At 45.1% G+C, this 25,535-nt stretch overlaps 2 protein-coding genes across 5 annotated transcripts in view; one reads left to right on the forward strand and one right to left on the reverse strand.

Moving 5' to 3' along the window:
• Positions 1–1,216: 1,216 nt before the first annotated feature.
• On the reverse strand, positions 1,217–4,396 carry bloc1s2 (biogenesis of lysosomal organelles complex-1, subunit 2). Its single transcript, XM_072389898.1, has 5 exons — positions 4,162–4,396; positions 3,850–3,966; positions 3,386–3,505; positions 3,164–3,268; positions 1,217–2,022 (listed from the first exon to the last, which is right to left on the reverse strand). The coding sequence occupies exons 1-5, from the start codon at positions 4,349–4,351 to the stop codon at positions 1,991–1,993; spliced, it is 564 nt and encodes a 187-aa protein (XP_072245999.1). The 5' UTR covers positions 4,352–4,396; the 3' UTR covers positions 1,217–1,990.
• An 878-nt stretch (positions 4,397–5,274) lies between these two features.
• The window catches only part of usp24 (ubiquitin specific peptidase 24), a 29,814-nt gene continuing 9,553 nt past the window's right edge, over positions 5,275–25,535 (forward strand). The window contains exons 1-48 of one of the 4 annotated variants that reach the window (XR_011916948.1): positions 5,275–5,694; positions 8,632–8,800; positions 9,014–9,081; positions 9,162–9,305; positions 9,521–9,643; positions 10,814–10,849; positions 10,985–11,050; positions 12,883–12,948; positions 13,096–13,170; positions 13,382–13,540; positions 13,625–13,739; positions 13,825–13,928; positions 14,142–14,249; positions 14,334–14,429; positions 14,681–14,842; positions 15,898–15,990; positions 16,616–16,723; positions 16,806–16,955; positions 17,136–17,267; positions 17,668–17,779; positions 17,864–17,940; positions 18,030–18,170; positions 18,371–18,424; positions 18,519–18,652; positions 18,809–18,875; positions 19,040–19,150; positions 19,240–19,338; positions 19,484–19,657; positions 19,741–19,826; positions 20,049–20,157; positions 20,328–20,486; positions 20,581–20,678; positions 20,769–20,864; positions 21,556–21,778; positions 21,869–22,031; positions 22,275–22,436; positions 22,587–22,657; positions 22,750–22,910; positions 22,990–23,051; positions 23,207–23,398; positions 23,499–23,613; positions 23,746–23,890; positions 23,992–24,111; positions 24,232–24,357; positions 24,553–24,651; positions 24,907–24,989; positions 25,069–25,210; positions 25,291–25,410. Coding sequence is in view for 3 of the 4 variants with exons in the window: in XM_072389899.1 (XP_072246000.1) it covers positions 5,416–5,694; positions 8,632–8,800; positions 9,014–9,081; positions 9,162–9,305; positions 9,521–9,643; positions 10,814–10,849; positions 10,985–11,050; positions 12,883–12,948; positions 13,096–13,170; positions 13,382–13,540; positions 13,625–13,739; positions 13,825–13,928; positions 14,142–14,249; positions 14,334–14,429; positions 14,681–14,842; positions 15,898–15,990; positions 16,616–16,723; positions 16,806–16,955; positions 17,136–17,267; positions 17,668–17,779; positions 17,864–17,940; positions 18,030–18,170; positions 18,371–18,424; positions 18,519–18,652; positions 18,809–18,875; positions 19,040–19,150; positions 19,240–19,338; positions 19,484–19,657; positions 19,741–19,826; positions 20,049–20,157; positions 20,328–20,486; positions 20,581–20,678; positions 20,769–20,864; positions 21,556–21,778; positions 21,869–22,031; positions 22,275–22,436; positions 22,587–22,657; positions 22,750–22,910; positions 22,990–23,051; positions 23,207–23,398; positions 23,499–23,613; positions 23,746–23,890; positions 23,992–24,111; positions 24,232–24,357; positions 24,553–24,651; positions 24,907–24,989; positions 25,069–25,210; positions 25,291–25,410 (5,754 nt within the window). In the remaining variant the exon portion in view is untranslated. The remainder of the gene's footprint in view (positions 5,695–8,631; positions 8,801–9,013; positions 9,082–9,161; positions 9,306–9,520; positions 9,644–10,813; positions 10,850–10,984; positions 11,051–12,882; positions 12,949–13,095; positions 13,171–13,381; positions 13,541–13,624; positions 13,740–13,824; positions 13,929–14,141; positions 14,250–14,333; positions 14,430–14,680; positions 14,843–15,897; positions 15,991–16,615; positions 16,724–16,805; positions 16,956–17,135; positions 17,268–17,667; positions 17,780–17,863; positions 17,941–18,029; positions 18,171–18,370; positions 18,425–18,518; positions 18,653–18,808; positions 18,876–19,039; positions 19,151–19,239; positions 19,339–19,483; positions 19,658–19,740; positions 19,827–20,048; positions 20,158–20,327; positions 20,487–20,580; positions 20,679–20,768; positions 20,865–21,555; positions 21,779–21,868; positions 22,032–22,274; positions 22,437–22,586; positions 22,658–22,749; positions 22,911–22,989; positions 23,052–23,206; positions 23,399–23,498; positions 23,614–23,745; positions 23,891–23,991; positions 24,112–24,231; positions 24,358–24,552; positions 24,652–24,906; positions 24,990–25,068; positions 25,211–25,290; positions 25,411–25,535) is intronic. The other 3 variants (XM_072389899.1, XM_072389900.1, XM_072389901.1) reach the window with 3 other exon arrangements.

The raw sequence follows: 25,535 nt of genomic DNA on the forward strand, positions 1-25,535 counted from the left end.
ATGGTTAAAAAAGGAAAAGATAGACCATTTTAAACTTGCCTAAAAAAGAGTCAGGAATTGAATTCCACTGAAAACCCTCGAAGAACTAAAAATGGGTCATTCCAAAAGAAATGACTTCTAGAAACTTAAAACAGCAATGGAGTGGCAAGAACTCCCAGCAGACAGGTGCGAGAGGCTTCTAGATGGCTACAAACTATGTTTAGAGGCTGTAAGGGTTCCTCAGTCAAATATCATACACAATAATTGCGACAGATTGCATATTCTTGGTATTTTATTGAATTATAGTAGCTGTGCAAAATTGGCTGACTTGCATTTGTTTTCAAAGGTATAAACTTGAAAAACCAGCAGGGAAAATACTGCCCATGACGGTTGGTTCACTTTTAAAATCAGCTACCACTACAAATTCCTTCGTGTCGATGTTCCATCCGCCCAGTCTTAAAACAAATTATCTAGCACAGAACATGCTACACCCAAATTATATTGCTACAGTATGGTCAGGTTTTGAAGTAGTTTCCAAGATGAACAATAGAAAAGAAAGACTTGCTTATGATTAATAAGTTACTTTCTCCTATACACATGACTGTGTCCTGGCATTCGCATTTAGCTCTCAGAAAAAAAACTAAATCATTTAATAGACCTGACTTGAGAGCCTTTGGGAGGGGAGTTGAGTTTATGCCCAAGGGGCCTGGAAATAAGCAGGGGAATGGAGAGATGGGGGGGGGGGGGGGGGGGGGGGGGGGGGGGGCTCACAGTAAATAATGTTACAGTATGAATAATGAACTCCCTCTGTGCCTGGGCCTCAACTGGACTAATGACAGAGACCTGTTCTAGATTAGGCCGTATACACACATATTCATATGTCTACAAGAGGCAACACATAACAGATCTTGTGAGTTTAGATAATCTGCTGCCCCTGCAAAACAGGCCTGTGTTCAGCTCTGTGGCAGCTAATATAAAGAATAACATAAAGAAGGTCGAGGGCAACACACACATCTTCATTCATGCATCCTTCCCTTTGAATTTCAAAATACGTGCTCTCCATTAGCTTCTCTTGGTCTCTGAGTTTTTCCTTTTTGGGAGAGAGCGGCAACTCTATGCCCCTTTAACAGCGGGTCAGTTTTTCCAGAGCTACAGGACACAGCAGCTGATATGGCAACTACCATGGTGAGAGGCTGCCATCTGCTGTCAGCAGCAAGTTCATTTCAAAGAAACAGTCCAGCAATGATTGTTTTATTTAAAAGACCTTCGGTGTTGTATTTCAGATAAACATGATACAATAATTCATTCATATCAAACGCATTTTTGACTGCAAACTAAAAAAAAAAAAAAAACACGCTCTAAAGACAGCGTCAGGAGCAGCTGCCCTCTACACTGTAGATTTTAATCGCAAAAAAACATCCAAGTTGTGCAGTTTGTGGTTCCGTTGTCGCTACCTGACAAAATAAATAAGTGACAACAAAATACCCAAGTGGACGTTTCGGGCTGTTAAAAGCCCAGTGCCTGAAATTTTCAGAGAAACAGGCTGAAGGTTTGGGACAAGATTTAAAAGTTTGAGCAGGTCTTCTCATATAAAATAACTGAATGTGACCAGTGTTTCATACTTCATTATTACAGGTACCTGCCAATCTTCAGAGCTCCTTTTTGATAAGCACTGGATTAGGATTAGTCTTTATTCTTCCACTCTAGATAGGTTGAGGATTAGGCAGAATGATTCTATATTAAAACTATCTGCACACTGTACACCTCGGTTGCACGGCGGGCCAAAATGATTGATACTTGAGTCGAGTCCATGCCGAACACTGCAGCACTACTTCATGTGCATGCAGTTGCTTCCTCCGCGGTCATTTCTAGGTGTAAGAGAAGCTCAGTTTGTTGTTTCAGACTCAGTTCACATCCTCCCCGCAGCTCCTGGCTCTGCTGGCAGGGAGAGCGGAGGGCAGGGCAGGGTGAAAGAAAGCGAGAAGGCACTGAAACCATTCAATCTGCGTCCTCATCGCTTCTCCAGTTTTTTGAATCTCGCTTCTATGTAGATAAAGGCAGAGGTCACTGTTAATTCCAACAAAGACGCAAACAAAATGCAACACAATCAAACCATGTTTTAGCTCTCCTTCGTGTCAGAACAAAGAAATGTATCAGGCATAAATTTGCAGTGTTACAGCGCCATCTGCTGCCATGAGAGCTGATAGAAGTGGCTGCACTGGCTCTCATTGAGCCAGTGTTTCTCAATCCCGGTCCTCATGACCCACTGCCCTGCATGTTTTCGATGTTTCCCCTCCTCCACCACACCTGATTCAAATGAATGGCTCCTTATCAGGCCACTGCAGAGCTTGATGACGAGCTGATCATTTGAATGCAGGGCAGTGGGTCACGAGGACTGGAATTGAGAAACACTGCATTAAGCCCAGTTTATGCTTCTCCGTCATTGAGCATTCGAAGTTCTGCGTCGAGGGAACGCATTGCTCTGCAATTCACCATGCTGCTCGGGGGTGTGGCTGTGTGTTTGTGTGGTTTCGGGGGTTATAGCCGAATCCTTGCTTTTTCTTCCGGTCTCAGTTAACAACAGTAAACAATGGTAACCGAGGTGGAGCAGCTGCATTTGGAGTTGGAGCTCATGGATATTGAAGAACAAAGGCTTCTATTGCAAACGTTGAAGCGCGGGCAACAGAAGACGTTTGGTCTGTGCGACCACTGAACCGGTCGAGGCTGAACGGGTGAATTTACAACATTGGTTCCCCCACTGAGGGACCTGGATGAACAGATTCACTTTCGATACTTTCGAATGTTGACGGGCCGATTTGACGAGCTTCTTTGCCGTATACGGCCATTAAGACCGGAAAAGGCAACTGCCTGGAAATTACATTCTGAGCGGACCAATCACAACCCTTGCGGCCCGCATCAACTCGACGCGTAGTTAGGATTTTTTGGAGGTGCATGTCAGGCTACAGCGTAGGGGTCCACGTCGACACGTTGCTATGCCGTCGACTTCAAGCAGAAGCATAAACCAGGCTTTAGTCTACACAGAGACTGTCCTCTCAAAGATGCAGAGAAAGACCAGCCTTTCTCAATGTAATAACTCTAAATACTTTCTTTCAGTAGTACTGTCACATTTCAGCTGAACACTTAATGCGCAGGCTTCCCTACATCTGTGCACCGAGTGCCTTACCCAGTTTCTTGGAGTATGCATCCAGCTTGTAGGCAGCTTGTTCAAGCGACGATACTTGCTCCTCTATCTTATTTATCTGGTCCAGATATGGTTGTAAGCTGGCATCTAAAACAAATATACATACAGGAATTTGTTCATTTCGTTGTATTTAAAAATAGAAAAAACAGACTCTATTCTCTGAATGATATTGTTTTTTTTTAATGTGCTTTACACATATCTTACACTTGTTGTTGAGATCCTGCAGGTTGCGGCTTATGTTGACGCTGATGTCCTTCATTTCCATGTATTTAAGACTTGTAAGCTTGTTCATGTTCTCCAACAGACGGTAATCTTCACAAGTGGCTGTGAAAGTTGTTAGATTGGGAGAGTATGGATATAAAAAATAAAAAAAAACCAGAATACAGTTTGAGTGAAGGATAAGTAGGAGGATGAAAAGAAAGATTTAGCAATATCTAAATGACTGAGAAAAGGCCTTCACTAATACACACCCCTTTTCCATAAATCTGACAGCAACTGAACAAGCTGGCATAATGGCTGAATGAACACAGGTGATTTTCCAGAAAATGTCACAAAGGCACAAATCTCAGCAACATACAGTCACACAAACAGGCATGCAAAATATACATTTTGTATGCAATGAGAGCATGAGAGCACGAGTGTGCAACATTTGAGGGCGGAAAAAAAACCTGTTAGTTCTCCTTGCAGGAAGATGGCCATCTTTTCAAACATATCAGAGCACAACTCATCAATATCGGGCTCTGCAGGCTCCACAGCCTCCTCTGCAGTTTCCACACCACCATCACCTGAGCACAACGCCAAGGACAATACTGAGTATTTCCAAACGATGAAAAGCAATAACATACAGATCTAGAAATAAGTTGATATATATATATATATATATATATAAATAAAACCCCCACCCAAAGATAAATAATTAGATTACTTTGCGTTATCTTAGCATTAGCTAGCTACGGAAGTGCAAAGATATCCCCACGTACTGTTTGTGCCGGGCTTTTTGGGAGTCGTCGCCGGGCTTTCCGCTGCATCCTCGGAACGTTCCGCCTGAGCGGTGCCGCTAACAACCGGGTTCAACGCAGCCGACACGGCTGCTGGTTCCCTGGAGATGCTGTCCATAGCTGCGGCTTCGTCGCCAGTTGCAGCCATTTTGTTCCTGTTATGATTGTCCATTGTCACATGAGTTGGGTGCTCACGTGACCTTCACCGCCACCACAACCAACGCCCCTACTCGCACGCGCAGCCACGCCCTTTCTGTGTAGAACAAGTACTAGTTCCTTTGCTAAGTGCGTTAAAAATGATGATCAATTAAAAACTTGACACGTACATTAAAATCAAAGTTTCTGTGTGTAATTTTAACACGTTAACCAACAAATTGGTTTTGTATGTACGTGGAAGTTAAATTAAATATACTGAAATTAGTTGAGGGTCCGAAAAGAAAGCCAGCATTTGTTGTGTTTCACTGACAGTCTTTTGGCAGCAGTATAGTTATAACAGATATTTACAATACATTCATTTAACAATGTTGCTGTTATATGTCCGAATAACACCCTCAGCTAATTTAGGAAGCCATGGGTCATGTTTGACAACAGCAATTTAAAAAGACGTCTGTAAGCCTTTACTGAAGCACTAAAATGCTAATTTTCTCTCTTATGGTAAACATTTACAATTAACTTTTCATAGCACAGTTAAATTGAATAAAGCTTAGAAAACGCTTCACCAAAAATCTAAAAATATATATTCATTTATCAAAAAAAGTTTGACAGTGAGAAGTGTCATATCTGCTCCAGTGGAGGCTTGCTTTCAGCGTGGGGGAAATAGATAAAATAGTTTTAAACGTTCGTAGAGTCGCTTTTTTTTGCAGTACTCAAATTTGTACTCGAAATCTCACAAATGACTTTCCATATTCATGCATAACTTTCCATATACAGTAGTTCTGTTTCTTGCTGTTTAAAAATGGCTGTCATACATAATCAATACAGTCCGCAGTTTAAAATGTATCCCTGTTAAACAGTTAGAACCTTAAACTCATTCAGACTCGCTGTGCGCGCTCCCGGCAGCATGCAGTTCTTGGCAGTCAAAATTCACCAAAACACCTCTGTCGGCGCTGTTCTCTGGAAAGCAAATCGTGACAGACGAATTGCAGCGGCGGACTGTAAACATGGCGGCGTGCACAGCTACAGGGCTGTGCCGAACACCCCGTTACTATTAGTCTGAGAGACGGAGACACCCCAAAAATGGAGACCGAAGAGGAGCAGCACATAACCACGCTCCTCTGCATGGGTTTCCCAGATCCCGATGTGATAAGAAAAGCGCTGCGGCTGGCAAAGAATGACATCAACGAGGCAGTGGCGCTCCTAACCAACGAAAGCCCCGGACTCGGGTATGGATATGAACCGATGGAGAGCGGGCCTTCCCCCGGCTTGGGCTCGGGTGGAGACGGGGAAAACAGCGGTCGGACTGGGACGGGTGGGTTTGATCCCCCCCCAGCATACCACGATGTAGTGGATAGCGAGGTAAGAACAACATGCCGTCCACCAAGCATCAGTTGAAGGGGTCAGGGAGGAGAACAAGGCTAGTTGCAACTTGCAACCGTGATTGGGCTCGCCCATTTACCCAGCCAAACTTAGCAGTTCCAATGCTACATGCACCGAGTCTAACATGGGCTGTCAGAGCCGGTTAATATTCCCCAGTCCTCCAGGACAGGACAGATAGCTGCTATATACTGATATGAGGCATATCCATAGACAGTCAGCTCACTTACTGAAACAGTGAAGCTAAAAAGCTATTTTAGACTTGCAAGCTAACCTAGCCATCTAGCTAGTAGCTGGCTAGCGAGGTTCATGGAGAATTTAACGCGCCAGTGATGGGGAGCAGGAGTTTGGAGCACAGAAGCATCGCTGGCGGATTACAGTCGCAGATTGTTGATCGAAGGTCTAGTTGGAGTTAATCAGGTTCATCAGTCAGACTGCGGATAGTACAGTTCAAATATTGAGTGATTTGTACTGGGTTAGCAGCCTTTAGCTAGAACGTTGCCAGACAGTGTCAACGGTACTGAACTGCTGTCGAGGTTGCAGTCCTCTCGTACTTGACCAAGAAGCAGTTTCGCAATTTCTTTGACATACGTGGCCATTTTGGTAATTCTTCTATTTATATTCTCATGTTTTCATCTCAGTGACAGACTTGTCTCGTCCAGTTAGCATTCGTAATTGACATGTGTGCGGGGACGGTGGTATTTGAGGCAGTCATTGCTTATTTGACAGCAATTTATCTGTAGGTAATAATACTTGGTGCGAGCCTGCTGTGTTTATGTGGTGTGACAGACTGTAAAATGCACAGGTCTCTCATAGGGTATGGCTTTGACTGGCACCTGGAGGAATTGGAGGCTGCTTGTCTTCAGCAGCTTGAACTCGGACCTGTTGCTCTTAAAAAAAAAATACTTGATGCTGTTCAGGCTATCCAAGCTTTTGTACAATTAATTTATATTATGATTTAGCTTCTGCCATAATGGGTAAGCCGACTTAGTTTGAATAAACTCTTGACAGCTGGTCTGGTCGGTTTTTTTGCCCCTGCTTCCTCCTTCTCCTTTCTCACAACTATTTCTGTTCAAATCACACTTGTCTAAAAAAAAACAAAATGCATTTCTGACACAGTGTCCCTATAACATGGATTTTTACTCAAATACAATGGCTTTGTCCACTTGTAGATAAAAAAAAACTAAAAAAACCTGCTGTACCTGCTGTGAGGCTGGGAAATGAGTTTCTCCCGGATGTCCCTCTAAGCTATTAAACATTCTGCAAATGCAATAAGTCACGGCTGAACCTGCTTACTTTCCTCTCTTCTTGTCCCACGCTTACTGTATTTGTGCTTAAGAGGCATAGAGTCATAGATCTCTAACCTCGTCTTATGTTCCTAAATATAACCCCGCAGTCTCTTGGACACACACAAACACATAGCAGTTTTTGCAGGGGTTCCTGAGAGGGTTGCAAGCGCACAGTAACGGAGCGGCGCCGAGTTACCCGGTCGCCCAGCCCAACAACACGCGGGCACAAACTCTGCTTTCAAGACATGCCATTCCCCCGGAGCCTTGAAGTCTGGAGACACTGATACTTCTCCAACTTGATGGGGATTTCTATATATTGTATTTAGAGAGTGAAATCACCGTCCTGTGAGTCTATTCTAACACAAACAAAACCAAAAAAAACCTTTGAAACAGTCCTCCCTCTTAAATGTAACTGTCATTGAGTTGCGTTTTGGTAACTTTGCCAGCAAGTGAATGTATTTTCTTAGTAGTTCTTTGAAGCTGGTGTTTTCTAATATCATCATGGGTTCAGTCTTCCTCCCCCTTTCCTGCTTCTCATCCATCTTGTCATATCTAATTTTCATGGAAAGGGAAGAGATGAAATATGATGCTCCTTTGTTGCTTCCTCCTGCCCCGTCATCCCTCTTCCTCTTCATAGATGCCCAGTTTACCACCATTTATCGCATTGAGCGCAGCAGAACATGCGCTGGACACATTGACCCGTTTTGGCTGTTAATGTGTGGCTGTGCCTTCGAAACGATGGGACTTGACCGAGCTGCATCCTTCCGTGTTGGTGTTTATACTTTGTGAGGCCCGCAGGCAAAATTGACAAATGTGTTAAAATAGTTTTGCTCGGTTCCAACGCGCTGAGTTCAGCTGCAGTGCAAACTTGCTGTTAACGATCGCTTTCAGGAATCACATGCTTGGATGTGTTCGCTGCAATGTGCCACTGGGCTGCACTCTTTCAGAGGAGGGAGCTCTGCAGTTTAAACACGAATATACTGATGACTTCATGAATATGTTAACAACTTTATGATGTAAATAATTCAGTAATCCCTTGTCTTGCATAGCTTTCACTGCACGGACTCTTAGGCTTTACTTCCACGTCCCCATTTTTGTTGTCGCAGCCAAGTTTGAACTTTGCATTTTCAACTGTAAATACAGAGCGTGTAAAAGTAGATTCTTATGCAAGTTAACTTTTAACTGGCCCTTCGTGGCCTGCCTGGTCATGACAGCAGAGAATCGCTCGGTCGGTACAGTGTGTTCATTAAACACGCACCTTGCCTTTGACATCACAGCCCTTTTTAAAGTTAACCGCCGGTGAAGTACTTGCAAACAAGTGCCTGTGTTGGTTTGTCTCAAAAGCTTCTTGAGACTAAACAGAGGTACAAATGTGATGCAGAAGTGAAGGGCAGATGGCGGAGGAGAGGACTCGCTTTCCAAATGACCGTCATGACCACTCTCCCAGGGGGAGGAAAAGAACCAAACAGCATCCTGTCTGACTCTTTATCGGTGCCAGAAGCCATTTGTATTATCTCCGCATCGCGCTAAAGGACGGCCGCACTGTCATTCTAAGACAAAGCGACCTGCTGTGCGGAATAAAGTCACCTCCTGTGTTGCTTTGTTGATTTGCCGTGTCTGTGTGTTTCAGCGGAGCAATGACGAGAATGGGAACTGCTCAGGAGGCAGCATGGAGTTTCCCACCACCAACCTGTACGAGCTGGAGAGCCGCGTCTTCACTGATCACTGGTCCATACCTTACAAGAGAGAGGAGTCCCTGGGCAAGTGTCTCATTGCCTCCACCTGCCTTGCACGGCACGGTAAGATGCTGTGGGTTTTTGTTTATGAGGTCTTGTACTAAAACTGTCTGATCATGTGGGCGGGGTGCACACTTTGGACCACTGAGTGTTTTTCACATGTTGTTGCTTTGGACACTTTGGCGAAATGTGTAGTCGCTCTGCGACAGCCAAATGCCTTTTTCCAAGTTGAGAAGTGGGATGAATGTGTGACTCCAACATTTCCCTCTCCGTCAGGACTCGCCGACGCCGACGAGAACTGCAAGCGGTTTATGGATCGTTGCATGCCTGAGGCCTTTAAAAAGGTGAGCCATGGGTGATGAGTGGCGGCTTGATTAGTTAGCGTACATCAGCTGACTTTCTTCCTTTCTGTCTCGCTGACCAGTTGTTGACCAGCAGTGCCGTGCACAAGTGGGGCACAGAGATTCACGAGGGAATCTACAACATGCTCATGTTGCTGGTGGAGCTGGTTGCAGAGAGGGTGAAGCAGGACCCCGTGCCTGTCAACCTGATGGGAGTCCTGACCATGGTGTGTTGTCTCACTTCGTACCATTTGCAAGGGAAACTCATAAAGTGTCCGAGATTACCAACACAAAAGGTTTCTTGATACAGAGGGACTACCTTGACTGTTCAGCGAGACTCATTAGCATTCAGAAATGTGCCTCTGTCATGTGACCGTTTAATGACTTGTGGAAAGTATTTTGTTCAGCTTTTCTTTTCTTTTCTTTTTTTCTTTGTGGCCAGGCCCTTAACCCTGATAATGAGTATCATTTCAAGAACCGGATGAAGGCATGTCAGAGGAACTGGGCTGAAGTTTTTGGAGAGGAAGCCAACATGTTTGCGGTCTCTCCCAACACCTATCAGAAAGTAAGGGACATCCTTTCTGTCTTGTTCCTGTATTGTCTGTGTGTCTGGTTATCTAATAGCATGTGCAAGCACGTAAAGCTTGGCAAGTGTATACCTACATCCTCATTGGCCATTGGCCCAATCCCATTTCACTGTGTTGCACCTTTCCTTTGATCTGCCTGTCACCTGAGTTATTGTGGAAACAGTTTTCCGCAGATTGCTGATCCTCCGCCCATGTTTCCTTCTGAGAGACTCTTCCTCTCCAAGGTGCCCCCTTTTATATCACATGAATGACCTGTTGACAGTCAGTTGCAACATTTCTTTTTCTGTTACTTTTATTGAGCTCTGTTGCTGCCAACGGATTTAAGATGAGTTCCTATTTTTCATGATACAGTCAAACGTCTCACTGTCATCCTTTGCTGTGGTTTCTTTGTCATATTACATAGTGTGTCAACTTATTTGGAGTCTGGGCTGCAGACGTGGTTTTTTGGTTGCACCTCCTAACACAAGCTGATCGAGCCCTTCCCCATTGCTGATTGTAGGATGTTTAACACACATTATGTTACATTATGTCAAGTACCCACTGCTGCTACCACAGGAGCGGATGATTAATTGATCACTCTGCAGTCGTCTGCAGCGTATTGGAAAAATGTGAGAGAAAATGTCTTCAGCACCTTGAAATGCTGGGGGATCAGTTTGGGATGTGTATGATGGGCAGCGAACATATTTTACTCTGGTAAGCCACATCCAAGCAAGCATGTGCCCCATAATGTCCCTGATGTCCTTTTCTGTTGGAATGACATTAGCACGTTAAAAGCAAGCATAATTTCTCCTGTCACTCTGAAGCGTACCTATAAATTACTGTTCGAAGGGCAGTGTAACCTCATCAGTAGTCTCTGCCCCTCCATCCCAGAGAGACTCGGGACAATACGGCCGTTGTTGTGACTGCACAAAACAAAGGAATAGAGCGAGAGGTGAAATGGGATTGAGCCTTCGTTTATGGTTCTCATAAACTCAAGGGAGGACAAGCAAGTTCTTCATCTTCAGTGTTGTGTAACTGAGCCACTTGGCTCAGAAGAACAAGTGCGACTGACAAACAGCAGCTGTCGGAAAACTCAATGCGTGTCTCAATAATCTGTTGCGTCATTGCTGAATAATTCCACTGAAAACATGGTTCATTTTCTGTTTCAGGAGCCTCACGGTTGGCTGGTTGATTTGGTGAATCGAGTGAGTAAAGATTTGTCTATACATACATATACATATACACATATTTTTTTTATATATATTTATATATATACGCATGTTACTGTTTTGCCTCAAATGTTTGGTTTTGTTTTCTCTTTCCCTTTTCCTGGAGTGAAGTTTGGAGAGTTGGGAGGATTCACTGCCATCCAGACTAAGCTCAACGCAGAGGAAATCGAGATTGCTGTAAGACTGACCCTCCCTCAACTTGTCTTTTGCGTCATAAGAGTTAAAATAGGTGCATTCCCTCTGATGGACAGACACACTTTGATACAGCCTATGCAGGCAAAAGGTCAACATGTTTACCCCCACTGCTCTCAGCTGCAGGGGCCTGAATGCCCCCCCCTCCATGTAATGCTCACTCGCACATAAACACGTCCTCCCACTGTGTGATGGTTGAAATGCTCTGTTGTTTTATGTGTTCTGAGGCGTCCTTGTACTGATGCTTCCTTTAGGCAACCTGACCGGATCTGCTGCCCGGCGTAGCCATTGATTCTGTGCACACACACTCCCTTGAATCACTTGCATATTAATGAGGCAAGCACTGGCTCAGCAGCGCGCACACACACATGCGCGCACGTGCGTGTGTTGGCTATCAGATACCTAACATATTTCGGGAACAATAGAGAGAGACTGAAAGTGAAAGCAAAAAAACCCCATAATGGCGGGAGCACTCCCTCCGCTGCTGACTCCCAGGAGTGACGCATTCATTTGTCTGCTTTGAGCAGGTCGTCACGTGGGGCGGTGGGTTCAGGGTTATTCACTTAATAGTGGAAGAAAGTAGAGAAGGAGCTGCACGCAGAAAGCTAACAAGGAAGATTTTAAAGAAAAAGAAGGGGAAAAAAACAGGAAGACGGGAACTATTCATTGAGCTGCTGTGATTGAGCACTGGAAGAAAAAATGACAGCTGTACTCCAGAGTCGCCCCTTCTCAGTTACACGCACACACGCAGTCATGAAAACACAGCTTACTCACTCGGACCTGCCCACACACTGGAGCTGAGGGGTGTGGTCAGGTGCACCGCGGACATCACACCCACAGCCACGAACAGCATGTCCAACAGAGCCAGGCCTTCTCTGCGTGAGCTGCTTCCATAGAACCTAAAGCTCCACCTTCAAGATGTTCCTTTACCAACCCCGGCTCACATCTGACATCATTGGACTCTTCATGAATTAAAGGGAGCCGGTTGTATGACTGGAGAAGTGCGGAAGATATAATGTTCAGTGCAGAAAAAACAAGTTCTGCGAGTGAGACAATGGAGGAGTGCTGCCAGTCAGTTCATACATGCCACTTTATGTCATAAACACATAAAGCTCTTACCTTGGTGTGAGGGGCATTTAGCTCTGCTACTGTCCTATCATAACATGGCAATCATCTAAGTTATTGAACAGGTCAGAGGGATTATTGATTGGACATTTTACTTGACTAATTTATTTTTCGAGTGCGTGTTAGAGCTGATGTCAGCAGGCCATCGGAACAAGATATGAGAACATGGCAAACACTGGTTTATGGTAACTGCGGAGATTCTTTGGTGGGTCCGTGGGTTTGGATCATTAACTCAGGCTATTCCTTCAGCTGAGTATCAGTTCAGAATGAAATATAGAATAAATACAGAAAAGATTGAATGTGGGACTTTTAAATAGATTGATAAATAGGTTGATTTTCTTTCACTTTGGCTTTTTAATAATCTGACGTTTGGTCAACCTGAATAAACGCTCTTTGAATTGTGTTACAGTGTCAGACATTAGCTTTCAGTATTCTGCCGTCTGGGATATTATCACATTAAAATTAAAATCCAAAACTCCGAACATAAACTGCTCCGGGCATGTCCTGAGCTTACCGTGAGGATCTTGGCCACCTGTGTGACACAGACAACTCTGACTTTCAGCTCAGCATAGGTTGCTAAGCCACTAATCTTTGTCATAAACCCTCTGGTATTCAGCATTTAATTTCCTGTTTGTTTTTTCTTTTTTTATCAAGCGTTTGCTTTTCTTTCTCTTTCCTCCTACCTTTCGCAGTGTGTATCAGCTCTGGTCCAGCCTCTTGGAGTTTGTGCTGAATACCTAAACTCCAGCCTCGTCCAGGTGAGTTAACATGTGCTTGAACCATACACACCCATGTCTGCCCTTCTTTCAGACACTCACAATGCACTTTCCAGCCTGAAGTGCAGTGTAAACACACACATTGGTAGCCCTGCAGGAATCAAGGAAGTTTCATGTTGTTTTTCCTAGCCAATGCTTGATCCAGTCATTCACAAGATGATCACGTATGTGCAGAACCTGGAGGAAAAGGACCTTAAAGACAAGGTAGTGTTTGATATTTGTCCTCTATTATGGTTTTGTTGTAAGAAGTGGAACTGTATGTCTGACTTCATCATAATTTCAAGTGAAAACAATTGAGCGCTATCTCTGGGAAGGCAGAGAGTCTTTGTCCTGGTTGTTTAAAGAATCTTTTCTACTGGTAACTTTTTAATACTTTGCAGTAAAGTAAAGCGTGTCGATTATCTTTTAACCCTAGCGCCTGGTGAGCATCCCGGACCTGCTGTCAGCCATCAAGCTGCTGTGCATGAGGTTCCAGAGGGAGCTGGTCGCTGTGGTGGACGACCTGCGGCTGGACACGCTGCTGCGTATGCTCAAAACTCCCCACTTCTCCACCAAGATGAACTCCCTCAAAGAGGTCAGTTATAGAGGGTTCGGAAATGCCAAGGCGCGTTCGTCCCCATTTCCTCCTCACCTCACTGCACGTGTGCTTGTCTGGCAGGTGACCAAGTTAATAGAGGAGAGCACGGTGTCAAAAACGGTGAAAAATGCCATCGACACAGATAAACTGCTCGACTGGCTCGTGGAGAACTCAGTCCTGTCAATAGCACTGGAAGGTAAAGCTGCATATCACAAGACGTTATTCTGAAAAGAAGAGTGAAAAACGACCGCTCAACTGTGCGTGATGTGCCTGTTTTCCAGGCAACATTGACCAGGCTCAGTACTGTGAAAGGATTAAGGGAATCATCGAGCTGCTGGGGAGTAAACTGTCTCTGGACGAGCTCTCTAAGATCTGGAAAATACAGGTCAGAAACACAGCACTGGCAATAATGTGAGATGGGTGCGAAATGACATTTTGCCCTTTCAGCAGGTGTGTTTATTAACTTACAAACCGGAAGCCGAACATGCGTTCACACGTATGCAGATGTTCCTGAAAGTCTGACGAAAGACAAAATGTACAAGTGTCCTGCCACCGAGCAGATGTATTGATTTTAAACCATTTTATGTGGTTATTTCAGGCCGGACAATCATCAACTGTGATAGAGAACATTCACACAATAATCGCTGCTGCTGCTGTGAAATTCAGCTTCGATCAGCTCACCCACCTCTTTGTCCTCATCCAAAAGGTCAGTGCCACCTGTCGCATTTGAACTGATGGCACGTACAGAACAGAGAAGCCTTCTATTTTAACGCGCTTGTCCGTTGTTTAGAGCTGGGAGGTGGAGAGTGACCGTGTTAGGCAAAAGCTGCTCAGTCTGATCGGGAGAATAGGCCGAGAAGCTCGCTCTGAAACTACAACAGGAAAGGTACTTTGGGTGTATTTTGTCTTCTCATCAAGGTAAAACGCATTTCACTGTGAAAGTAAAAAAAAAAAAGTATGTTAAATGAATTTGGCTGTATTCATGGAGCCCCAATTCTCAGGAGGAGCATATTTCTTGTAGAAAGAAAGCCAACATTTTTCTTTGAGCAGCATGTGAGTTTTCGGTATAAACTGTACCCCTGGGTCTGAAGCATCTTTTGTTTTGGTGTGTGTGTGTGTGTGTGTGTGTGTGTTTAGGTGCTGGAGGTGCTGTGGGAGCTGGCTCACCTCCCCACCCTGCCTACCAGTCTAGTCCAGCAGGCGCTTGAGGAGCACCTAGGGATTCTGAGTGACGCCTACGCTGTCAAGGAGACAGTTAAACGCAGTTACATCATTAAATGTATTGAGGATATTAAGAAGGTGAGACAGACACGGGACAGTGTCGTATGTTTGCATGGTCTGCACTCTTTCCGCTGGTAAACGTGCGCCGTGATGCAGCTGAAAACCGCCGCTCAGCACTAAGAAGAACGCGTCTGCGCGCCCCCACATCTTTTTGCCGGCTGTGACAGTTTTGTTCTAAAGTTAACATGTCTGTGCTAGTTTTGCATTCTTGCCTTTCAGCTTGGTTTTCTTTTTAAACTCTCATTAGCGATCTTTCCGTGAATCTGCAGTAGGGTAAAGGAGTTGGGGCCTCTGGGTCCGTCCATCATGAGTTAATCATTTATTTCCAAGCTTTTATGAAAGTCCAGAGCAAGTCAGGCCTCATGATGTAGACCGTAACAAAAAGAGCCCGGGTCTGAATACAGATCCCTGCGGGGGTAAGGAGGGGTCCACGCTTGTCATCGTGCTTGTGCCACACAAAATGTTCAAATATTATCGTCTTCATGTCATCAATCATGCCATTGTTGATACTTTGTTGTACTGGATTAAGTATTTGTCAGAGGGACATATTTTTGTAGAAAGGAGCCAGTTAATCGATTGTTTCGATCGGTCAGCTCTGCTGTTGCACATTTTTTTACATTAAAATCAGCGCAAAGAACCGCAGGCCGTCCAGCTGTCTGATGAAAGAAGACGTTTTAATATGTTGCTGTGCAGGAGGTGTTAAATGGGCAGCAGTAGCTGGCCAAATTAGCCTGTTCACATTGTTTTATTGTCTTTTTAATGTAGTATTTTGCATTTGATGTATCAAATGTCATAGAGGCAGTTAAAGGAATGGGAGGAATGCAAGCGTCATCATGTTTACACGTCGGTCATGCATGTTGAGGTTTATCATTAACAGTAAACTGTTTTTTTTGTATTCTGGCTTTGCGATATGACCATCTGACGCACCTGGAAACTTTTCCCTGCTTTGACATGATCCAGTCGTTGCATGTGCTGAGATTGTACACGGAGCAGCTTTACAAATCTCACCTGTCATTGGGTGTATACACTAATGTGTACTTATGTCACACTTGAAATGAAATGTATGTCTCTAGACTCACACTCAGGAGGACAGTAAAGGCAGCAACACACAAAGCTCATTTCACATTGGCACTTGGGGCAAGAAGAAATCTAACTCTTTGGCTAAAGTAAGAGAATAATCCCATATAATTTGTGTCTCCGTTGACTGATCTGTGTCTAATGTCGCCGCCTTCTGCCTGCCATCCAATCATGGAGGAGGGCTTGACCACAGAGGGGTTTCATTGGTCACGGGTTGACAATTTCACACATGATTGCAACATGATTTAACTAGGTGTATGTTAATCTTTGGCTTGCCTCACTAAGAGGGCTTTGGCACTTTCTAATGATTACACAGTGGTGTTGATCTTATTCTGGGTTAAGAGCTGTCTGAGCTACATGAATGATTTAGCAGCTGGAGAGAGGTCGGCTTTGGTGGAAGCGCTCGCACTTTTACTCATGCAAAGGGAATCTAATCAGAACCACGGATACCAAAAAAAAGCACATTTGCCTTTGATTTTCTTCTTAGAGCACTGATTTGACCCGATTGCTTTATATCCCTGGCTCTGACATTTTTTCTCATGTTTTCACAAAGCCCTTACTTCAAAAGTGGTGAGTCTGTGATGGGAAATCACTGACAAAGAATAAAGAAACTGGTGAATGACGCCTTTCGTCGGCCTCTGTTTGTGATGCACGTGTTGGTGGGCTCGTTGTAATTCGGCAAACATTATCTGTGGTGCGTGTGTTTTTCAACAGGCTTCTCAGCAGAGCAGTCCGCAGGCGGTCTGGGTTGTTCCCGCACTCCGACAGCTTCATGAGATCACCCGTTCTTTTATCAAGCAGACCTACCAGAAACAAGACAAGGTACCACACAATGGCACGGCGTCTGCATCAGCTGCTGCGCAGACAGTGTTGCCACAGTAACCATCCCCCTTCCTCCCCTCAGAGCATCATCCAGGACTTGAAGAAGAACTTTGAGATCGTCAAACTGATCACGGGATCCCTCGTCTGCTGCCACCGGCTCGCCGCGACGGCTTCGGGGAATAACGGCCTCTCGGGCTCAACTCTGGTGGATGGCAGATACACCTACCAGGAGGTTTGTCTGCGTTGGATTTCCTCTTCTTAATCTTGTTATTTAAGTCCAGGACTCTTTAATTTTCTTCATTTAGATTTAATGTCATTTTATTAGTCGGCTTCACTGGAACTTTAAAAGCAGATCATAAAGCTAATCTTACCTGAGCTGCTAACACACACGTCTCCCTGGATCTGTGTTCAGTATCTGGACAGCCACCTGCGCTTCCTGGCGTTTTTCCTTCAGGAGGCCAGCGTTTACCTGGCCTGGAACAGAGCCAAGGAGCTCTGGGAGTGCCTGGTGTCGGGGCCGGATGTTTGTGAACTGGACCGTGAGGTACAAAAACCTTTGAAATCAAAACTTGTCCTCGTTTGTTTGTTTGTCATTGCGAGCACATTTCTCCGGATGATTGCTCTGGAGGAATTTATCCAGCAGTGCAGCAGCAGCATGAGCCCGTTGGTCTGGGGCTGATGCAATATAATCAAACAGACATTAAAACTAATATTGTGTCCATCATGATGTAATTCTTAAATGCCATCTTGGGAATTAGCTCATATAGAAACTGAGAAAGTTAGATGATGGTCAGGGTGAAATTTCCTTCACCTTTAATAATGAAATAGAATTAATGGAAGAAAAAAAATTAGCGGCTGCTGCAGCTTCTCTTTGTCAGCTAAAGAAACATAGAAAAAGATTCAGTCTACTTATGCTTAAACAGAGTGGGTTTTTCTATGGGCAGATGTGTTTTGAGTGGTTCACCAAAGGACAACATGACCTTGAGAGCGATGTCCAGCAGCAGCTCTTCAAGGAGAAGATCCTTAAACTGGAGCCCTATGAGATCACCATGAATGGTAGGAGACTTGATGCCAAGTTGACCCCCGCAGTTCACGAATGAATCTCAGCCGTTGCACTGAACGTGTTTACTTGTCCCTCAGGTTTCAATCTTTTCAAGACTTTCTTCGAGAACGTCAATCTGTGCGACCATCGTCTGAAACGCCAGGGAACTCAGCTGGTCGGTCCTAACTCGCCCTCGCCACATTCTACGGTTAATGTAAAACATAACTTGACTGACATTTGCTTTTGTCGTATCATTTGCTCTAGTGTGTGGAGCGCCTCGACCTGGCGGGGATGGATTTTATTTGGCGCATCGCCATGGAAACCCCCGATGAGGAGATAGCCAATGAGGCGATCCAGCTTATTATCACATACAGCTACACCAACCTCAATCCTAAGATGAAGAAGGTAGGTGTATGTGTAGCTTCACAGTCTGCTGATGTGCTGCATGTTTCATCCAATTAGTCACACACAGGTGACAGGTCCTGTTCAAAAGCAGGAAGGCAGCAGAAACTCTTAATAACTCTTTGAATATTTCTTTAAATCCCTGTCTTTTTTGGTCCTTTTTATAAGCTTGAAATCACATTTGACATTTTGCTGCCCCACAGGATTCTGTGTCTTTGCACAAGAAGTTCATTGCTGATTGCTACAAGCGGCTAGAGGTTAGCACTTTGATATGTTACAGGGATAATTGTGCCATTTCGCAAAAATAATCAGCACCTAATAGCCCTGTTCTTTCCTTTTGTTTTGTCTCAGGCTGCAAGTTCAGCCCTAGGTGGGCCGACTTTAACACATGCTGTTACTAAGGCAACCAAGATGCTGACAGCCACTGCCATGCCGACGGTGGCCACATCTGTACAATCACCATCCAGGTACAGAGGGGGGTTTGGGTAAGAACAGAGTTATTAAACCTATTAGATTTAATATTTATGCTCAAACCATTTTACAGCTTTAGTGCTTTTACAGGACAGAAAATAAATACCAGCTTTTACATTAGGTCTACTTTTAAGTGTTGTTGAAACTCTTCTGTTTGTGGGGATTTCTAGATCCACGAAGCTGGTGATAATTGAAAGACTGCTGCTATTGGCTGAACGCTACGTCATCACCATAGAGGTAAGCCACGTACTCTTTGTCCTGTGTTTCCTGTTCCGTATTTGTGCCGCATGTTTTTGGTAATTAGTCTGCATTACTCTCAGGATCCTCTGCATGTGAGGAGCCACAGAAACTGTCGAAGAATTCCCTTTTTAAGCTGGTGTTTTCTGTGTGTTTCTGTGCAGGACATGTACTCAGTTCCTCGCACCATCCTACCTCACGGGGCCTCGTACAATGGACACCCGATCACTCTTCACGTCACTTATGAGTCAACCAAAGACACCTTCACCCTGGAGGTATTCCTGTTTTTAGTAACACTCTGTGTGCAGTAACTGTCTGTAGATGAAATGCCGCCCTGACTGTATGTGTACCCTGTGTTCTGCAGACCCACAGTAACGAGACGATAGCAAGTATCCGGTGGAAGATAGCAGAACATTTGAGCTGCCCAGTGGATAATGTCCAGATCTTTGCCAATGATAGTGTGGTGAGTTAGCAACCTTCTGCTTATACTGTCTCCTCAGCAAATGATTCTACTCAATGCATACTTAACATTTCTGGACATGGTGTTGCATCTGTTGCGTTTTTTTCTTCTCACTCTGTTCCTCCGCTGCCCCTCCGCTGTGTGTTAGTTGACCATGAATCGAGACCAGAAGCTGCTGTCCCAGCTCGGCTTCAGCGATGATCAGAGTCTGACAGTGAAGAGCTCGGGGACCGGCACTCCTTCTGGCAGCTCCGAGTCCTCGGCCTCCGCCTCTAGCAGTTCTAGCTCTGCCGTCTTCAACTCTGCCTACGCCTTGGAGCAGGTAGCATCTAACGCCTGCTGAAACGGTTAGAGTTGAGCCCACGCTGGTTGTGTTGCACTGTGACGCTGTTCCTTTGTCTTCAGGAGAAGTCCCTGCCGGGGGTGGTGATGGCTTTAGTGTGCAATGTGTTTGAGATGCTTTACCAGCTGGCTAACCTAGACGAGTCCAGGTGAGATTTTGAGTTTGTGCGTGTGTGTTTTGTACATCGTGTTGCCAACAACAACAAAAAAAATGTCACGACATGATTGTTATGCCATCCGCCTGCTTATAAAGACCACACCTTCAATCGGAAAAGATTCTTTAACTTTTTAAATATTAATGTAAATGTCGCACAGTGACTCTTGCAGAACTGAGGCCCTTTTATTTAACGTTTCTCTTTGGTAATCAACAGGATCACTCTTCGTGTGAGGAAGCTGCTGCTGCTGATACCAACAGATCCTGAAGTGCAAGACGCTCTCGATAACTTTGTTCCCAAAGAATCCAGCGTCTGGAGCCACCAGGTACCTCAAAGTGTCTTTTAAGACATCAATAGGCAGCGGTTACTTCACCGTTTAGAGTCTCATCTCATCGTGTGTTAAACACTGTGAGATTAGTCTTGTTTTGCACGTAGTTTGTGATATCTGGTTTCTCCCTCAGTTACTTTTCTAACTCTCATGACTCTTTTCTGTAGAAGACGCTTTTCACCCTCGGTCAGGGTTCAGGCTCCCGTTCTCCATCTATGACCTCCAAGCAGCAGCATCAGCAGCCCAGCGCAGCATCCATCTTGGAGTCCCTTTTCAGATCTTCTGCCCCTGGCATGTCTACTTTCAGAGTGCTGTACAATCTTGAGGTATGCATACATTTGAACATCCACGTCCTTAAGCCACTATTTAATTCTTCTTCTCAGACCTTAAGGTGACATCTTTCATTCCTATTTGTGTTAGGTGTTGAGTTCAAAGCTCATGCCCACATCGGATGATGAGATGGCCAAAACCAGCAGCAAGTCGTTCTGTGACAACTTCCTTAAAGCAGGAGGCCTCAGGTAACAGCAACAGAGCTGTCAGAGGAAAAGAGCCTTTTAACTTCCACTGTTTAGTCTTGACCTCTGCCTTTCTGTGTTTTTTCTCGACAGTCTGGTGGTGAATGTTATGCAGAGAGATTCCATCCCATCCGAAGTGGACTACGAGACCAGACAAGGGGTCTACTCAATCTGTCTTCAGTTGGCCAGGTGCAAAACATCTCTCAAAAGCATGTTTTCACACATGCACTACAGCCCTGAAACTTTATAGACCTTTTCCTTTGTCTGTGTGCCAAAACACAAATGTCCACCACATTCGGTCTGGACTGATAATGTTATTACTCCCTACCAGCTCTTTAAGCCAAGTTTCTGCCCGGTGTTCTTGCTGTATGGCAGCGTGCATCGAAACTGACGTCACGGTTCGTGGAACATCGAGCGTGTTGGAGTCGTTTCAGCCGGTCGTGCACGTCTCAATTATTGTAACCTTTGACGTGCTGACATTGCAGTTTGCTCGAACAATAACCAGCACGGCGAGCAAAAACAGTGGTTTATTGTGAAAATGTCCAGATGCGGTGTGATCATGTGGTAAGAGCAGATAATGCTCTGGAAAATTCATGAAAAGCGAACTGTTTCCTACCCTTCTACTGACCTTTATACTAAAAACCCACATCTTGATTATAAGAAATTGCTATAGATGTACTATTCATCATTATGGATACATGGATCCATGATTCTCATCACGCTGTAAACAAGCACTGACTTTCTGAGCCTTTTATGTGCCATACTCGGGCTCCAAACACGTTTTTGTTCATGTCTGAAAATAAGTGAATGCACACAGGGATGGCTTTATGTGCCACATACAAAGTCAGACTTCCAGTCTAAGTTTTGCATTCGTTGGCAGGTTCCTGCTCGTCGGTCAGAGCATGCCTGCAGCGCTGGATGACGATGTCATCAGGGATGGAGATGCGCTGTCTTCCCGGCCGTTCCGTAACGCGGGGCGGGCAGGGCGACAGCTGTCTCTGTGTGGAACTCCTGAGAAGTCCTCCTACAGACAGATGTCTCTGTCTGAGCGCTCGTCCATACGAGTCGAGGAGATCATACCTGCTGCTCGCGTTGCTATTCAGGTACCAGACAAACACTTTTAATCCGCAGCCAGCGCCCTGATTGGTCTTTCGGATTATCTCTAAGTGCATCGTTTCCCCTGTTTTATCTAGACCATGGAGGTGGGCGACTTTACCTCCACTGTAGCCTGCTTCATGCGTCTGACCTGGGCGGCCGCAGCAGGCCGTTTGGATCTGGTTGGCAGCCCGCAGCCAATAAGGGAGACCCACAGCACGCTTTTGCCACAGGGAGTCCGCACCAGAGTCAGCAGTACTGGTAAGAAAGAAAAGACACTTAACATTTCTCCTTTTCCTTTATTCTTTCTCATTTACCAAATGGCACCAAAAAGTAGAAATTGTTCAATCAGCAGGTATGTTAATGATCCTGCTCAGCTTCCTTTTTTTTATCATTTTTTTCTGACTGATTGTTTGCCACCGCAGCTCTCAGCGGAGTTTTTCCACCACTAAAAACGAAAGCCAAAGAAATCCAAAGTATAACCAGCTTTCTTTGTGTTCGCAGGTAGTAACTGCAGCTCCAGCAGCGAGGGCGAGACCACGCCAACAGCACTGCATGCTGGGATATGTGTCCGACAGCAGAGTGTCTCCAACAAAGATGCAATCATCGCCCGCGAGGCTTTGTCGCTGCTGGTTACCTGCCTGCAGCTACGCTGTCAGCAGCTGTGTAAGACCCAAACAGGAGCACAGACATCACACACACACGCACACACACACTCAAGCATACTCACACTTCATTATGTTTCCATTTGCGCTTGCCTTGCCTTATACCCGAGTCCCACAGATTTCACACCCTGTGCTTGGTTTTTCTCTGCAGGTTCTTTTTACAACCTTCCCTCCGTCAGTGATTTCATTATTGATATTCTGCTGGGATCTCCCAGTGGAGAGGTAAATAACACCCCAAACAGTCTTCACAGATGGAATGTTTCTACAGCGTCGCGCCGTGATAAAACCTCTTCTCTCTGTCTCTCCCTCATCAGATCCGCCGTGTGGCTTGTGATCAGCTGTACACTCTGAGCCAGTCTGATACTTCAGCCTTCCCCGAACTCCAGAAACCCAACTTGTTCCTCCTTTCAGTCGTTTTGACTGCTCAGCTGCCGTTGTGGAGTCCCACATCTGTCATGAGAGGAGTCAATCAGAGGTACCAGGGCAAGGAACACAAATGACAGACTTGCTTAAAAGTTTGCACCATGACACCTCACATTGGCTTTTCTTCTCAGGCTGTTGTCCCAGTGCACCGAGTACTTTGACCTTCGATGTCAGCTCCTGGATGACCTAACCAGTAAGTCACTTTTAGGCCTATAGATGAAATATTGTACCACAAGAACTTCTGTAATGCAAAGGTTACGATCTCCCCTTTCAGCTCCCTGTTTATTGTCTTGCTTTTCTCGTCCTTGTATCCCTCCTCCTTCTTTCCTCCTACCTGACCCGTCCCAGCATCTGAGATGGAGGTGTTAAAGGTCAGTGCAGCCACCATGCTGGAGGACGAGATCTCTTGGCTCGACAACTTTGAGCCCAGCTGGAGCTCTGAGATGGAGACCAGCGAGGCAGATAACATCCTGCTGGCAGGACACCTCAGACTCATCAAGACCTTGCTTTCGCTCTGCGGCAACGAGAAGGAACACCTCGGTGAGCAGTGTCCATGCATCAAGCTGAAAATGCAGAATACATTTTTAGAAGGCTGTCAAGGACCGTGTTATAACGTGATGTCGCACGACCCGTTCTCCAGGTCCATCTCTCATCCAGCAGTTGTTAGATGACTTCCTGTTTCGAGCCTCGCGCATCATCATCAACAGTTCCAACCCGACACCTACCGCAGCCCCCAGCCACGACTTCCACCCCAAGTATGGATGTCCTTATATCATTTTTATTTCTACATTTGGAAGCATTCGCATGAATCCCAAAGTTATTACATTTCTACAAAGTGCTGAATGTTTGTGGTTAGTGTTAACAGTAGATCTTAATGGTGTGGTCAGGTGCAGCACAGCCAGCAGCAGACTGGCAGCCTACGAGGTGCTGGTGATGCTGGCAGACAGCTCGCTCTCAAACCTACGCCTCATCACCAAAGAGTTACTGTCCATGCACCACCAGTCTGATCCTTCCATTTGCAAGGAGTTTGATGTAAGACACTTCATTCAAAGTGAACGGTTCATTCAAAAATGAATCTTTGAAGTTTTGTGTGTAGATATGTGGTTTGGTAATGGGTTTTGTCTGTGTGTCAGTATCTGCCCCCCGTGGAGAGCCGGTCGGTCTCAGGTTTTGTAGGATTGAAGAACGGTGGAGCCACGTGTTACATGAATGCTGTGTTCCAGCAACTTTACATGCAGCCTGGCCTACCCGAGGTACACTCATTTCTACAGGCTTACCCTAAGTGTTCACTAGAGGGCATTTTCTGTGTGAGAGCAGACTATCAAAGGATGAAAGTACGATCACGGACTGCAGTGTTTGTTTTGTTTTTTAAGGCTTTCCTATCCATTGAGGATGACACAGACCAGCCAGAAGAGAGTGTCTTTTATCAGGTCCAGTCTTTGTTTGGCCACCTGATGGAGAGCAAGCTGCAGTACTACGTGCCAGAGAACTTCTGGAAGGTAACAGTCTCCTCATAGTTAAATTATCAACAAACTGGAGGTTAGTGTAGTATGGACCTCATCGGTGCATTTCCAGTTAACATGGCATTTATTTATTTGATATATTATCTTTTTTTTTTTTTTGCTCTTGAGAATTTCTGAGCAACACTGGCAGCATAGATACCAAACTGTGGTCTATATTCAAATCTGTTGCAGATCTTTAAGATGTGGAACAAGGAGCTGTATGTCCGAGAGCAGCAGGATGCGTATGAGTTCTTCACCAGCCTGGTGGACCAGCTTGATGAACATCTCAAGGTATTACTGGAGCTGCATTTTGACTGCAGGAAGCTGTTTCAGGGGCCAGGGCCTCTTAGTGAGTCTGTTCCTCGGCCCCCTTCATTTTGACTGCAGGAACCAGGCTCTTTGTAAGACGCCCCGGGTCGTTTCAGTTTGAGTTGGTCAAAATACACCTTTACACACAGATAAAGCAAAACCACACACCGTTCTGTTAAGTTCTTCTTGTGCTCAGGTTTTGATGATATGATTGTTTTCAAATCTTCTTTCCGTCAGAAAATGGGTCGAGAGCAAATCTTCAAAAACACCTTTCAGGGAATCTTCTCCGACCAGAAGATTTGTAAAGACTGCCCACACAGGTGAGTCGCAACCATTAAAAAAGCCCAGGTTATTTTTGTTAGCGTAAGCGATATTTGACCGTTGACCTGTCTTTAACAGATATGAGCGTGAGGAAACGTTCATGGCGCTGAATCTTGGGGTGACTTCTTGCCAGAGTTTAGAAATCTCATTGGACCAGTTTGTCAGAGGAGAGGTGCTAGAGGGCAGCAACGCTTACTACTGCGAGAAATGCAAGGAAAAGGTCTGTATGCGGCCCTGCGTGCTTTCATTCTATTACTCTGACTTCGGGTGAGCTTGAATGCTTGTGTATCACCTGCACAGAGAACCACAGTTAAGAGGACATGCATCAAATCCCTGCCCAGTGTTCTGTGTATTCACCTCATGCGCTTTGGCTTCGACTGGGAAAGCGGCCGCTCCATCAAATACGATGAGCAGATCAGGGTACGAAGAGTCTTTTTTTCACATAGGTCCTTTGAAGATACACTTGTTGGTTTTGTTGGAGCGTTATAAATACCTGAATGGAAATCTAAATGTGTTTTGTATTAAATTTTGGTCATTTTTGCCAA

Source organism: Leuresthes tenuis, unplaced genomic scaffold (genome assembly GCF_036924035.1).
Source record: "Leuresthes tenuis unplaced genomic scaffold, fLeuTen1.0.hap1 SCAF_7, whole genome shotgun sequence".
Classification (NCBI taxonomy): Eukaryota; Metazoa; Chordata; class Actinopteri; order Atheriniformes; family Atherinopsidae; genus Leuresthes; species Leuresthes tenuis.

Bases quoted from the DNA above. Each gene is read 5' to 3' on its own strand.
- bloc1s2 (XM_072389898.1), bottom strand. From the start codon at position 4,351: ATGGACAATCATAACAGGAACAAAATGGCTGCAACTGGCGACGAAGCC. The intron at 3,967-4,161 runs GTACGTGGGGAT...CGTTGTGCTCAG, and splicing joins CAAAAAGCCCGGCACAAACA to GTGATGGTGGTGTGGAAACT. The intron at 3,506-3,849 runs GTTTTTTTTCCG...CAACTTTCACAG, and splicing joins CCTGCAAGGAGAACTAACAG to CCACTTGTGAAGATTACCGT.